The sequence below is a fragment of the Mus pahari genome, chromosome 19 (genome assembly GCF_900095145.1).
Source record: "Mus pahari chromosome 19, PAHARI_EIJ_v1.1, whole genome shotgun sequence".
NCBI lineage: Eukaryota > Metazoa > Chordata > Mammalia > Rodentia > Muridae > Mus > Mus pahari.
The window spans coordinates 20599937-20613413 of NC_034608.1; the positions used below are offsets into that span (position 1 = coordinate 20599937).

The 13477-nt window shown below is 51.8% G+C and overlaps 1 protein-coding gene across 1 annotated transcript in view; it reads right to left on the reverse strand.

Annotated features, from left to right (window-relative positions):
• Positions 1 to 2255: 2255 nt before the first annotated feature.
• Positions 2256 to 13477, reverse strand: part of Pou2f2 (POU class 2 homeobox 2) — a 22577-nt gene continuing 11355 nt past the window's right edge. Inside the window, exons 3-11 of the mRNA XM_029531987.1 lie at positions 9197 to 9302; positions 9015 to 9106; positions 6841 to 6954; positions 6590 to 6731; positions 6339 to 6487; positions 6087 to 6263; positions 4184 to 4250; positions 2870 to 3071; positions 2256 to 2379 (exon numbers count right to left, since the gene is read on the reverse strand). Coding sequence (XP_029387847.1) covers positions 2340 to 2379; positions 2870 to 3071; positions 4184 to 4250; positions 6087 to 6263; positions 6339 to 6487; positions 6590 to 6731; positions 6841 to 6954; positions 9015 to 9106; positions 9197 to 9302 — 1089 coding nt within the window. The 3' untranslated portion in view covers positions 2256 to 2339. The remainder of the gene's footprint in view (positions 2380 to 2869; positions 3072 to 4183; positions 4251 to 6086; positions 6264 to 6338; positions 6488 to 6589; positions 6732 to 6840; positions 6955 to 9014; positions 9107 to 9196; positions 9303 to 13477) is intronic.

Below are 13477 nucleotides of genomic sequence, written 5' to 3' on the forward strand. Positions count from 1 at the left end.
AAGAAGAAGAAGAAGAGGAGGAGGAGAACAAAAACAAAAAATCAGGGAATCAAACCACCCAACAGTTGGTTTTCCTTCGTCCATTCTTTTTGCTTCTCCTTTTTTTTTTTTCTTTTAAAGCTTTTTCAGTTGATTGGCAGGGAGGGAGCTTGGGGTCTCTTTCACCCATGTCCCTGACACCCTGTCTTAGCCCCACCCACCCACTTCCATCCACCCTGGCTGAGGGACAGGCCCTGCCCCAGCCGCACCCCCCTCCGGCTTTCCAAAGACGACGTCCATGAGGTATTTGTGAAGAGAAAGAAGCGTCCATCGGTCCATCCGCCTCGGCAACCAAAGGCCTGGATCACCCTGCAGGGCTTGGCTCCATCTTGCGGCTCATTCTTGAAGAGCCCTCACCTTCTTTCCCATATATATCTATATATATATATCTATAAATTATTTTTTCTAGTTTTTAATTTATTGTTTGTTTGGTTTTCTGTTTTTGTTTTTTGTTGGGTTTTGTGTGTTTTTTGTTTGGTTGGTTGGTTTTGGGTTTTTTTTTTTTTTTTGGTTCAAAACTTTGTTGGCCTCCATGATAGGAGGGCATGGTGGCTCCCAGTAGCGTCTCCTCTGTCCACTGTTGAGATTCGTCCAGAGCTAGGCAAATACAGGGTCCAGCCAAGACTCGTGGAGGTCTCGTGGGAGTGGTAGCCACTTGCATGGGGAACCACAGGTCACGGTGATGTCACCACCATGCTGTTCCGATGGAGATGCCATCTGGAGGAGCCTACCACTGGGGTGTGTGGGTGTGTGCACTGGAGGGTGGGGGGGAAGGGGAAGGGAGAGGTACCTGCCAGTGTCATAGGGGGCGTAGGGTGGGCAGAGTGAGGCGAGTTCATCTTTTTGGTTTCTGGTTAATGTCAAAGAACGTGAAGATCCCACGGATAGGCACTGGAATATGATTTTTTTTTTTTTCAGGGAAACTGACAGACAGGATGGGAAGAAAGACAACTTGGTTGCCCTCACCGTATCCCCCTTTGCTTGAACTGACCACCTTCCCACGGTCTGGGGAGGAGGTAAGACTCCAGAGTAGAAAGGTGATGGGGGGGGCGGTGGCTGAGGAGGGGCTTTTGAGAGCTGGAACTTGGCAAAAAATGGCCTAGCCCACCCTTCAAAGAGAGAAAGGAAGGGGCAGGGAACAAAATAGCCCAGGCCTTCCTCTGAACTCTCCCCAGGCTGGGGGTGGCGGGGGGCGGTTAAAGCGAGACCCCCTGCCCTGTTGGGGAGAGCTGGGGGGCTGGGGAGAGGAAACACGTAGAAGGGACACACATTCTGTCGAGCGCAACACTAAAAACTCTGTACATCCTTTGGGTGAAGCTTCTGAGTATTTGGTGTAAGGTTGTTCGGGTCCTTCCGCTTTGACCTTGTGGAAAAGACCATTTGGTAGGTGGCTCTGGGCCCTGGGCCTCCTGCCCCAGGCAGTACCTGTCTCCATTGGCCCAGAGCTGGGGCTGGGCCAGCAAGCTGGCACATTCTCTGGTTCCTTCTCTGCCCACCCCCAGTGGGGTAAGGTTAGGAGTTGGTCCCACAGCCAGGGCTCCGCGGCATGAGGTCCGACCTGCTGGAGGCTGCTCCGCTCCTGGCTGAAGGTTCTTATTTGGTGTCATAGCAGTGAGCACTCTAAGATCTGGCTCAAGACTGGTTTTTTGGTTTGTTTGGTTTGGGGGTGGGGGTGTTTGGTAAGTTTGGAGGTGTTTTTTGTTGTTGTTGTTGTTGTTGTTATTGTTGTTCATTTCTTTGTTTTCCATCTGTTTCCTTTAGGGCAGCTGGTTTCTGTTGTGATTATTTTTTTGGTTTTCTTTTTTGTTGGTTGGTTTCTTTGTTTTTTGTTTTTGGTTTTTGTTGTTGTTGTTGTTGTTTTGTTTTCTTTTTGGTTGGATTTTTGGTCTTTTCCTCCTTCGTCACTCCTGCTCCAAGGATCCACCGTCTCCCCCACCAGCCTCCTTACCCTCTCTTGGGCAGGGGACCAAGGTCAGGGGACTCAGAGGAGTAGGAGGGGAGGCATGGTCGGCTCTCACTCAGCCTTGGACCCTGCCTCGGGTCCTCCGGGGCCTCCAGAGGTCTGTGCTGCCACGTCACTGCAAGTGGAGGATGATGAGGATGAAGACGACGAAGAGAGGCCAGGAGACTTGCTGGAGATGGATGCTGCCACGGCTGCAGCCGCCGCCGAGACCAGGCCCACGCCTGGTGGGGCACTGAGCAGGGGCAGCCCGGTGTGGTTCAAGAAGAGAGGCGAGGTTACTAGGCTGGGACTCCCTGGGGCCGCACCGGCTGCCCCCAGCACCAGGTTCCCGCTGCCATCAAGGCTGGTAAGGGGCAGGGTTCCACCAGAGGCCAGGGCTGGTGAGGAGAAAGAGAGGCTGAGCTGGAGGAACATCAGGTCAGGGCGACCTTGGCCTCTGTGGACCCTGCCTGAGTACCCCGTCTCCCTGTCTGTCCCACCGACTCCAATGAAGCAGCACCCCTCACACCTTCCCCGAAGACAGATGGGGATGAAGAAGCAAGCAATGCAGTGAGCGGAGGGATGGCATGGCTGGGGCAGCAATGGGGGGGAGGGGAGGGTGGGCTCGAGGCCCAGGAGAGGGCAGGACTGGTGGCAATGGGGTGACATGAGGCAGCACGCACCTTGGATAGTGGCCAAAGGGTTGTTGCTCATGAGGGCTGGACTCAGCCCAGAGCTCAACCCCACCATTGTGCTTCTGCAAGAGCAAAGCAGAGGCGTTAGCGGGGGTGGGGGGGGTGGGGGGGCGGGGGGACCCATGGCAGAACTGAGGTGCATCTCCCCACCCTGAGAGCAGCTGAGACCTCCCACTTGCAGCTGCACACTTACCCCGCGCTGGGGTTCAGGCCCGACAAGCCGATAGCCGAGTGGCTGCCTTGAGGGCTGGGGTTTGTGCTGTTGGTGGTGGCCGGGGGTGGGGGAGTGACCGAGGGGATGGAATTGAGGGGGGGCGCAGCTCCGCCCCCACCCCCACCCCCTCCTGCTGTCCGACTGGGATGGAGCGTCCCCACAGCTGAGGATAAGGTAGTAACTGCCAGAGAGAGACAGAAAGCAGGGTCTTCAGCTTCCCCTGGTCCCTTATGAAGAACATCTGTGTGACCTCTGTTGTATACTCAGAGTCTCCTCACTCAGAGGGGTGGAGCACTATCCCAACCCCCTCTCCAGAACCCTTTTGTTTCTATCTCATGACAGGAGTCAAAATGAACACTGGCAACTGGCTTTCTGCAAACAGTGTCCCAAACCATTTTGATGTGGACAAGAAGTGGCTTTCCCAGGAGACCCAGTCCTATGGCTTCCTCTGGAGCTGGGGATGAGTCTAGGCTACATGTGTACTGTTGGACGATCAAGAGTGGGCAACCTGCGAGGGGTCACTGAGGATCAAGTTGGCTAGACCAGATCCCAGTCCTGGCTGAGTCCTATGGTGAACGCACCCACCTCTCTGACCTTCAGTTCCCTATGGAAAGTGGGACTAATTTCATGAGCGGAGTATGAAGATTAAATCAGTCCACATATTATATAAAGGACCTGGTCCGTGGGTACCAGCTCTTTCCCATAATTTACTATCCTCCATTTATTATTTCTTAACCTGAAAGGAGCGATATAGTGTTTGCTTTCTGTTTGTTTGTTTGTTTGTTTGTTTTAAATAGGCTGGAAAGATGGCTCAGCAGTCAAGAGCATTGGTTGCTCTTCCAGGGGACCTGGGTTTCTGGAATCCCAGCACCCACATGGTAGCTCATAACTGTTACCAACTCTAGTTTCTGGGGATCTGATGCCCTCTTCTGGTGGCTATTGGGCACAGCATGCTCATGACACAAACCAACCAACCAACCAACCCCAGCTCATAAATAAAAACAAAACAAATAAAATGTTTAAAGAAATACTGAGGCTGGAGATGGACCCCAGAGCTCTGTGCACTAAGCAAGCTCCATCACAGGGCAAACACCTGACAGAGGCCAGGGGACAATGGGTGCTGCCTTCCAGGGAACTGTGGAGCTGACTAGAGGCTGCCCTCTGCTCTGTCTGCCCCGTCCCACCCGAGAGACTCGGCCTTGAGGTCCACAGCTGCCCAGGGCCACCGCTGAACCTCAGGCTGTCGCCATGCAGTGTGTGTTGTCCCGGTCTCCCTCCCAGCCTGCCCCTAACCTGTTGTGCTCAGACTGCTAGAAGCTTGGGACAATGGTAAGGTCCCTGCGCCCCCTTGGGGTGTGACCTGGGAAGAGAAGAAAGTAGGGTAAGACACTACTGTCACAAGGCAGCCTCCTGCAGTGTTCCCTGTGCACCCGACTCCCATTGCCCCACTCAAGGGTGGGGAGACAGGTACAGGCGCATCATCTTCCCCTGAGTGTACCCCCAGTGGTCCTGCGCCACAAGCAGGAAGCTGAGAGAGTTCTCCATGGCTCCTCTGACCCTCTCCTGTCTGCACTGTCCCCATAGACCTGGTCCTATCTTCAATGATAGCACCTGGACAACTGCTCTGTGTATCCCTGCTATTGGCTCTCCTAGAAGGAGCTCTCTTTGTAGGAGAGTCAGGCAAGCCTGGATTATATAGTAAGTTAGAGCCCAGCCTGTCATGAAATCTTGTCGAAAAAAAAAAAAAAACTTGAAGTTTGGACACTCAGGAAGGAGAGGCAGGAGGATCAGGAGCTCAAAGCCTCTCCTGACAGAAGACAAACTCTGGCAAGCCCTAAGACAGACTCACCCTGCCTAGAAACTGTAAAGACTGACAGCGTCTTTCCACAGCCCCAAACCCCCATGATTTAGATTCTTGGTAAAACGTGAGGTATAAGCTGGGCGATGGTGGTGCATGCCTTTAGTCCCAGCACTCAGGAGGTTGAGGCAGGAGGATCACAAATTGAAACTGGACTGCCTAGTATGTTCCAGGCAACCTTGTCTCAAGAGGAGGAGGAGGACGAGGAGGAGGAGGAAGAGAAGGCATGTAGATTTCTGTGGCTGAGGCCAGCCTGGTCTACAGAGTTCGTTCCAGGACAGCTAGAGCTACACAAAGAAATCCTGTCTCAGAAAGAAAGAAAAAAAAAAAGAAAGAAAAGAAAAAGAAAGAAATGAAATGAAATCAAAAGAGAGAAAGAAAGAAAGAATAGTTCTAGGACAGTCAAGGCTACACAAAGAAACCCTGTCTGGAAATCTCAAACCAAACCAACCAACCAATCAACAACAACAAAACAAAACAAAAAACAAAAGCCCACCACCAGCAACAAAACTCATGTTATAGCTGCCCTTGCCAACCCTCCACTCCCAAGTCCATTCCCAGCAGCTCCGGCCACGCACTGCATTGCACTGGGATCCAGTATATCTCAGCATCTAAGCCTCTGTGCACGCCCGACCTGGTGGAATGGGATCCTTCCGGGTAGTCCTCCTCCATGTGGCTGGCTAACTCTCAAAAGAGTCCCTCCTTCCTCCTAGTCCTGGAGTTGAAGGGCTCCTCTCTAGATACCACAGCCCTTTTCACAAACAGAAATAAGGGGACAGAAGAAAGGCTAGCCCAGCTGCATCTGGTAACTAAGCTGGCTCCGTGTGGCTGTGGTGCTGCAGGTGCCTCACAGGTCTAAGGATGGCCCTTCCTGCCTCTGCGGGCGGGAGCCTGTGTGGTCCTGTCTGAACCATACTGTGCCCCCCTTTATGCTAATATGCCAGTCACAACTCTCGTCTATGTCAGTATATCCATCTGTGGGAGCTTGTACCCACCACATCAGACAACAGTCTGGGGCTTGGAGATGGTTTGGTAGATGAAGTCACTCCTTGCCAAGCTTGACAACCTGTGTCTGATCCCTGGAACGTACATGGTACAAGGAGAGAACTAACTCCCAAAAGTTGTCTTCTGACCTCCACTCCGGCTGGGTGCATATTTTCCTGGAAACTGTGTCGCTTTGTGACCGCTCTGTGTGTGACATACTCTCCCCAGAAGCTCTGGGGGATAACTCTCCTATTTCGACTCTGTACGTTTGCTTCACACAGATGCCTACAGGCTTATGCCCTGACTCCCGACCCCGCCCCAACCTCCAACACATAGTCCCCAAGCTCTGGGTACCAGGTGAGGGCTGTAGCTGGTCGGCTTTCCCGGGCTGGGCAGCATGGGGGCCGCACTGCAAGGGTTGATGCGTTTCTCCTTCTGGCGCCGGTTGCAGAACCAGACGCGGATCACTTCCTTCTCCATGTGCAGCTGCTCTGCGATCAGCAGGATCTCCTCTGAGGTAGGCTTCTGGTTCTACGGGCAGAGAGGGTTGGTGAGCTGGCTTCTTCCACCCGATACCCTTCCCGGTCGCCAGGGGGCGAAACTCACCGCTAGGAAACTCTTCTCTAAGGCGAAGCGGACATTCGTCTCGATGCTGGTCCTCTTCTTGCGTCTCCGCCCCGGCAGCCCGTCGAAACCCAGGCTGGGGCTGCTCAGCTGGTTTGGGCTGGGTAGGCTTGAATCCACAGACATAGTCTCTGTGAAGACAGGGGACAAGGACGTAAGCAATCACTTCCGGCCCTGCCCCATCACCAGTCCCCTTTGCAGGGCGCCCCATTGGAGCCTGCGGCCAGGCTCACCTGCGTCGTTGAGCCACTTCTCCAGGAGGGGCTTAAGTTTACACATGTTCTTGAAGCTCAGGTTAAGGGCCTCGAAGCGGGAAATGGTCGTTTGGCTGAAGTCGTTGCCATAGAGCTTGCCCATGGCCAGGCCCACATCACCCTGGTCCAGAGAGAAGGAAGTAAGGTTTGGAAGTTAAGGCGGTCTAACTCTACCAGTGTTTGGACCTTTGCATCTTTGTTCCGTCCCCCCACCTCCAATGGTCCCAGACCTGTGTGAAGCCCAGCTTGATGCGGCGTTGCTTGAAGGTGCGAGCGAACTGTTCCAGCTCCTCCAGATCACTGGGCTCCTCCGGGTGGGATGGCGGCTCCAAGCATTTCGGGGGCTGCGGGTGTGAGAAGTGCGGGTCGGGCAGCGTGGGGCGAGTCATAGCCTGGTGGGGTGGGCAGGTGGAGGGGATGCGGGATGGAGAACCTAGATGGGGCTAAGCAATGGCTGTGCACTTGCTTGCTTCAGACTCGCCTCGCCTGCCCAAGTCGCCCACACTAATCTCTAATCCTGTTAAAGGTTTCACTCCACTGCCTGCCATGGTCCTCTCAATTACTCTTCACCTTCCCTTAGAGAGCGAGCTCTCAGAAGGAGCAGCCAGTGTCTTTTGCTGATTGATGGCTCAAAGCCTAGAGCTGGGGACAGTGGGTTCATCCTCCATCATCCTCTGGTACTGACTCGACAGCCAACTCAGCCTGAGTCTTAACCCTCCTGGAACCGACATTCCCCTCCACTGAACAGAAAACATCACTACAACTCTACCTGCCCATTGGATTACTCAATTAAGATTACTAATAAGTAGGTTGTCCAAGCCCAGAGGCATAGAGTGAAGCTTGAGGTTCCGTCTATAGATGTGACATTGACGTGTAGATGCCTGGACTACAGATGGGCATTATATGGGTCGAGGATGCTGAAAAGAGGGAGGTGCACGTGGAGGACAGAAGACATATGGGATCTATCTTGAGCTCAGTCTCACTGTGCATTTAAAACTGCTCTAAAAAAAAAAGTTAAAGGCCTGATAGCAAACAGACAGCTGCTCCAGAGAACAAGGCAGAGGAATTCTTTTAAGGTCAGCTTGAACTACAGAGTGAGTTCAACGCCAGCCTGAACAACTCAGAAAGACCATCTCAAAATAAAGTGAAAAGAGGGCTGGGGATGTGGCTCAGTGGTAGAGCCCCTGCTTAGGATCCCCCACTGAGGGGCTGGGGGCGTGGCTCAGTGGTAGAGCCCCTGCCTAGTATACTCAAAATTCTGGATTGACTCTCTAATAATACCAAAATATAAATAAAATAAAACAAAGTCTTAAAAATAAGAAGCTTGCAAGCAGAGAAAGGGTACAGAAATGGATAGGGACTGGACAATCAGAGGACTGAACAAGAAGCAGCAAACTCTCCGGGGTGATTCACTGTCGTAAAAATGAAGAACCGGAGCCAGGTGGTCGGTGCAGGGACTTCTGTCCCAAGGGTCTTTGGTGATCTAAAATCCTGGGGCAGGTGTGTTTGGGAAGCCATGAAGACGTGAGCCCTGCTGGATTCGAGGTATCACTTTGTATCACAGTTTGGTAGCAAAGGCACTATCATGCCAGGAGGAATAAAGGATGCCCCAGCAAAGCAGGCAGGGCAGCTTGCAATGAGTTCTGATGCTGTTGTCACAGGAACAGTGCTTAGCCTTTCGGAGCACTGGGAACTTAGCGTTACAGCTAAGACCTGTGTGGGCCTGTAAACGATCCAGTCCTTCTGACAGAGTTCACGTGTGTGTGTGTGTGTGTGTGTGTGTGTGTGTGTGTGTGTGCATGTGTGCACAGGAGTGCACGTGAGTGTGGAGAGCCTGAAATCACCATCAGGTAGGTGTCTTTCCTCAGATCCTTGCTACTTTTAAAAAGTTTTTTAGTTTTGAGACAGGATCTCTCAACAAAGCTGAAACTTATTGGTTAGGCTGGCTGGCCAAGGATCCACGTGCTGTCAACCTCCGTGCCCCGAGGGTGAAATTACTGCCACACTCAGTTTTTAACCTGGGTTCCAAGGAGTTCTCGAACTCAGGCCCTTGTGATTATATGGGCACTTTACTAGCTGAGCCACACCTTCAGCCTCTGAGCTAATTATTTCATCAGATTTTCAAAGGCTTTGGAACCACTGGTCAGGTTTGAATTCCTTCATTCTATGAAGCAAGGAGCTGACCCAGGCATGGAGCCTAGCTTGTCTGACTTCGTACAGCCAGTTGGTGGCAGAGTAGGGCTGAGCCTCAGATCCCTCAAGTGCTCATGGGCATGAGATGGGCCAATGGAAGAGAGGGGTATGAGGTAGGCCAACGGCTTTCACAGGTCTCGCTCACACGCAGCCACTCAGCCCGTGCTCATGATGCAGCCAGTGGCTTGATAAACTCAGTGGACAGTCTCACCTGTGTAGGAAGCCCAGCCCGGGGCTGGGAGGTCAGGAGAGCTCCCTGGGTTTGTTGAGGTAGCTGGAATAGATTTGGCGTTGGTAGCAGGCCTGAAGAGGCAATTAAGAACACAGAAGGTGAGTGAGCAGGTAGTAGAATACAGGCGGTGGGGGAAGGTGTCGGCTGGGCTGAGGTCTCACCTGGCTGACTCTGCTGCGCCTGTGGCAGCAGGAACTGAGCAGGTGGCTGGAGGTGGTGGCCTGGGACAAGCACCAGCTGCTGGAGCTGGAGGAGTTGCTGTATGTCCTGGCAGAGAGGGGACGGACAGAAACACAGAATGAGTCCGGGCTGGATCGCCTCTTCGGCAGGAGGTGGTGGGCCCCCAAGGGGTTGAAGCCAGAAGACTTATAGCCTGGTTGGTACAGCAAGCTGTGGTCCACTGGGCTTGGAACAGTATAGCGACCACGGGGTACCTGAAGGTCCTATTCCTCCCAGCTGCCCCAGGAGGGTTCATTCTTTGCCTTTCCCTTCCTGCTGAAATGTTTGCCCTGTCTTACATTCCCACAGAACAAATAGACTTGTTTAAAAATGTAAACCAGACTAAGTCTTTTCTCTCTTTAAAATGCTCCCGAGGCATGTGCTATGATGTCTGGAATGATCTCTGGTGCGCTCTAGCAAATAGCAGGTGTGTATATTGGTACAGCCACTTGGCGAAAAGCGTCAGCACTAATTTATGTGGAGGAGAGCTCAGAATGCGAACTGATTTGGAGATAGGGTCTTTGCAGATGATCAACTTAAAACAAGGCCATGAAGATACGTTCTAGAGCTGGAGAGATGGCTCAGGGGTTAAGAACACTGACTGCTCTTCCAGAGGTTCTGAGTTCAATTCCCAGCAACCACATGGTGGCTCACAGCCATCTGTAATGGGATTGTGTATTCATATGAATAAAATAAATAAATCTTTTTTTTTTTTTTTAAAAAAAAAAAAAAAGAAAGTACGTTCTAACACACTATGGATGATAGGGTCATTATAAGGGAAAATTCAGGCCAGGGGTGGTGCTGCATGCCAGTACTTAAAAGTTTAATTTGGGGGCTGGAGAGATGGTTCAGAGGTTAAGAGCACTGACTGCTCTTCCAGAGGTCCTGAGTTCAATTCCCAGTAACCACATGGTGGCTCACAGCCGTCTATAACAGGATCTGACGCCTTTTTCTGGTGTGTCGGAAGAGAACAACTGAGTACTCACATATGTTAAATAAATAAATGTTTAAAAAATCATTACTTTTAAAAAAAAGTTTAATTTAAAGGGGGAGAGAGGATCCTAGAGAGATGGCCCAGTGGTTAGGAGAACTTGTTAACTCTTTCAGGTGGACCCTGGTTCAAATCCCAGCATTGCTATCTGGCAGCTCACAACCACTTGTAACTCTAGGTCTGGAGACGCTAACACCCTCTTCTGGCTTCCAAGGCAACTCACACAGTATGGCACCCCGAGGCACACATGTATACACAATTTTTTTAAAAAAAATTAAATTTTTTTGTATGTGTGTATGTATGTGTGTATGTATATGTGTGACAGGGTTTCTCTTTTGTAGCCTTGACTGTCCTAGAACTTGCGTTGATCACCACACTGGATTTGAACTCACAGAGACCTGCCTCTCTCTGCCTCCAGAGTGCTGAGACTAAAGGTGTGCACCGCCACCCAGCTAAAATCAATCAATCAATCAATCTTTTAAAAAAGAAAAGGGCTGCAAGTGTTAGCTCAGTGGTAGAACATGTGCCTAGAATCCACCAGTGAGGGGCTGGGGGCGTGGCATAGTAGAGAACTTGCCTAATGTTCATGAGGCCGGTGATTTAACTGCCTAGGTATGCTGGCACAATGGCTCAGTGGGTAAAAGGCCTTGCTGCCTATCCTGACGATCTGAGTCTGAACCCCTAGACCACCTCTGACTTCCACACATATGCCTTGGCACACTGGTGCCCACCGTGGGACAGTGGACTGTGCCAGGAAACTCGGTAAGGTAGAGTGGGTCTGAGACCCTGGTATCTGGGTGCCTCCTTGTTCCCTATCTGGTTCCTGGCCACACTCCCCGTATCAGAGCTCTCCATGTTAATGAGAGGCCCTGAGGGTTCCCTCCCCAGACACTCCTCCAGTATGGATAAACAAGGACTGTCTCCTTCATAGAGAACTGCCCTGGGGAGCATGGAGAAGGCCTTCACCGACAGAGCCACAGCTAAGTCTCCTGTAGAAGGTCTCTCTGAGCTTCCAGACGACAGCTGCTAAGCTAAGGACTTTCACTGATGAAGCTTGTCATCTTGTCCTCGCCTCCGGCCTGTGGACCCCCAATCCTTCATTCCTGACTCGGCTGTGTGACACCCCCCCCAATGGCTGGAAGTTGGGGAACCCCAGCTTTGGTCTGCCACATCTTAGACCATGTTCTCCCACCCCCTGAACCGTGTCTAGTGCTTTCCTAAAGCCCAACACCTAAAGTCTCTCCAGCGGCTCTTCCACACCCCAACCACCAGGGCAGTGCAGAACACAGACCCGCAACCACCAGGGCAGTGCAGAACACAGACCCGCAACCACCAGGGCAGTGCAGAACACAGACCCGCAACCCACTACACACATGGAAAGCAAATGTGTGTTTTAAAGTGGGGGGCAAATTTTGGTATAGATACAAATAGAGCAGAGATGATGTAAACAGGTTCAGGAAAGACTTCTACAAGCCAACAGGAGAGGACTGGAGGCCCTGCCCACACCTCCTGCAACACTCCAGAACGGTCTGCGGTTTAAGTCACCAGACGGTGGCTCTTTGTTACAGCAGCATGACCAAACTAATTCAAGCTGGACATGCACCTGCCTTCCTCATTACCCAACAGTTCCATTCCTAGGTGTGAAGCCAGCAGACATGTGCACGTGTGCCGTGTTTCCCACGAAGGGACTCTGCTCCAGCTCAAGTGCATACCAGCTGCAGAGCAGAGAAATAACCCTGGAATCAGCAACAATGCAAACTTCCGCATGTGGTCATGACCTCCTATGGGATCCTGCTTGCATTCCTATTTGTGTGCCGAAGGCTTCCGAGTGCTGTCGGCATGGCGGTGCACTGTTACTGGGGACCTGATCTGTGTGCTTGTGTTTGGCAGGCTGTTCATAATTTATTCTATGACAAAGGATACTACATCCTTCGGGACTGAATCTGCTCTACTGTTCTTCCAGCTGTGGATCAGCTGAGAAGCAGCGAAACTTAAGTGTCCATTGATAGTGGCGCATCTAAGGTTCAGAACCCAATTCTATAGTTTATGTCTCTCTCTCTCTCTCTCTCTCTCTCTCTCTCTCTCTCTCCCCTCATTTTCTCTACCATTCTCTCTGTCTCTCTTTCCCTTCCGCTCCTCACTTCCTCTCTGTCCTCCTTCCCTTCCTATTTTCTTCCCTTCTTCCCTCCCTCCCTCCCTCCCTCCCTCCTCCCCTCCCCTCCTTGTGTAGTTCTGCCTGGCCTGATACTCATTGCCTTAGGCAGGATAGCCTTGCAAGCTCATTGGTCCTCCATGCTCCCCCCCCCACACACACAGGTAAGTACCACCAGGCTGATGTTTTTCTTCCAAAGGCTCTCCAAGTGATGCGCCCTTCAGGGCCCACAAAGGGTTAACCCATCCTGTTTCTACTGCCCTCCTTACAGGGTGGTGCATTTGCTATGGTGCACTACCATATGCATATCCTTCCTCTGCTAGGCTGAGCCTCTAGCAGGCAGAGGCATGTCTTATTAAAACAAAATAAACGACTGTAGCCATACCCCAGTCTGGCTACACAGACTGGGACGTGGGAGTCAACTTTGATCCCTGCCTTCTTTTCCTCTCCCCTTCCTGTGCAGCCCATCCTCACCTCCCATTGCTTTATCTTCCCCTTTCCACTGTCACCATCCTGGTCCAAGTGACAGCACATCTACCCCCAGGCACCCAGAGAGGGTCTGGTAGCAACAGACTTCTGAGGTTATTTTTCTTCTGAGTCAAGGTCTCATGTAGCTTGAGCTGGCTCAGGATTCCCCATGTAGCTGAGGCTGACCATGACCTCGCCATTCTCCTGCTGCAGATGTCTGGGTGTGGGCTGGGTGTGTGCACATGCATATGTATGTGTGTGGATGTCAGCGTGTACACATAGAGGCCTGAAGAAGAAGTCAGACCCCCTCAGAGGAAGAGTCACGCACGGGTGCTTGCGGATTGTTATGTGAGTGCTGGGATGTGACCTCGCATCTCGGCAGGGAGCATCTTTATGTGCCCAGCCACCCCATGGCCCATTTGTTATTAGCATGCATTAATTATATATGACACTGGGCTTCTGATATTTCCATACTGCACCTATGTATTTGAGTCATATTTGCCTTGTTACCCTCTCCTGCCCACCCCCAACTCCCACCGATCCAGTCCACTCACTTTCATGTCCTTTTGGATGTTTGTGACTTGATGCAAACTTAAAATTTTTTTTTTTTTT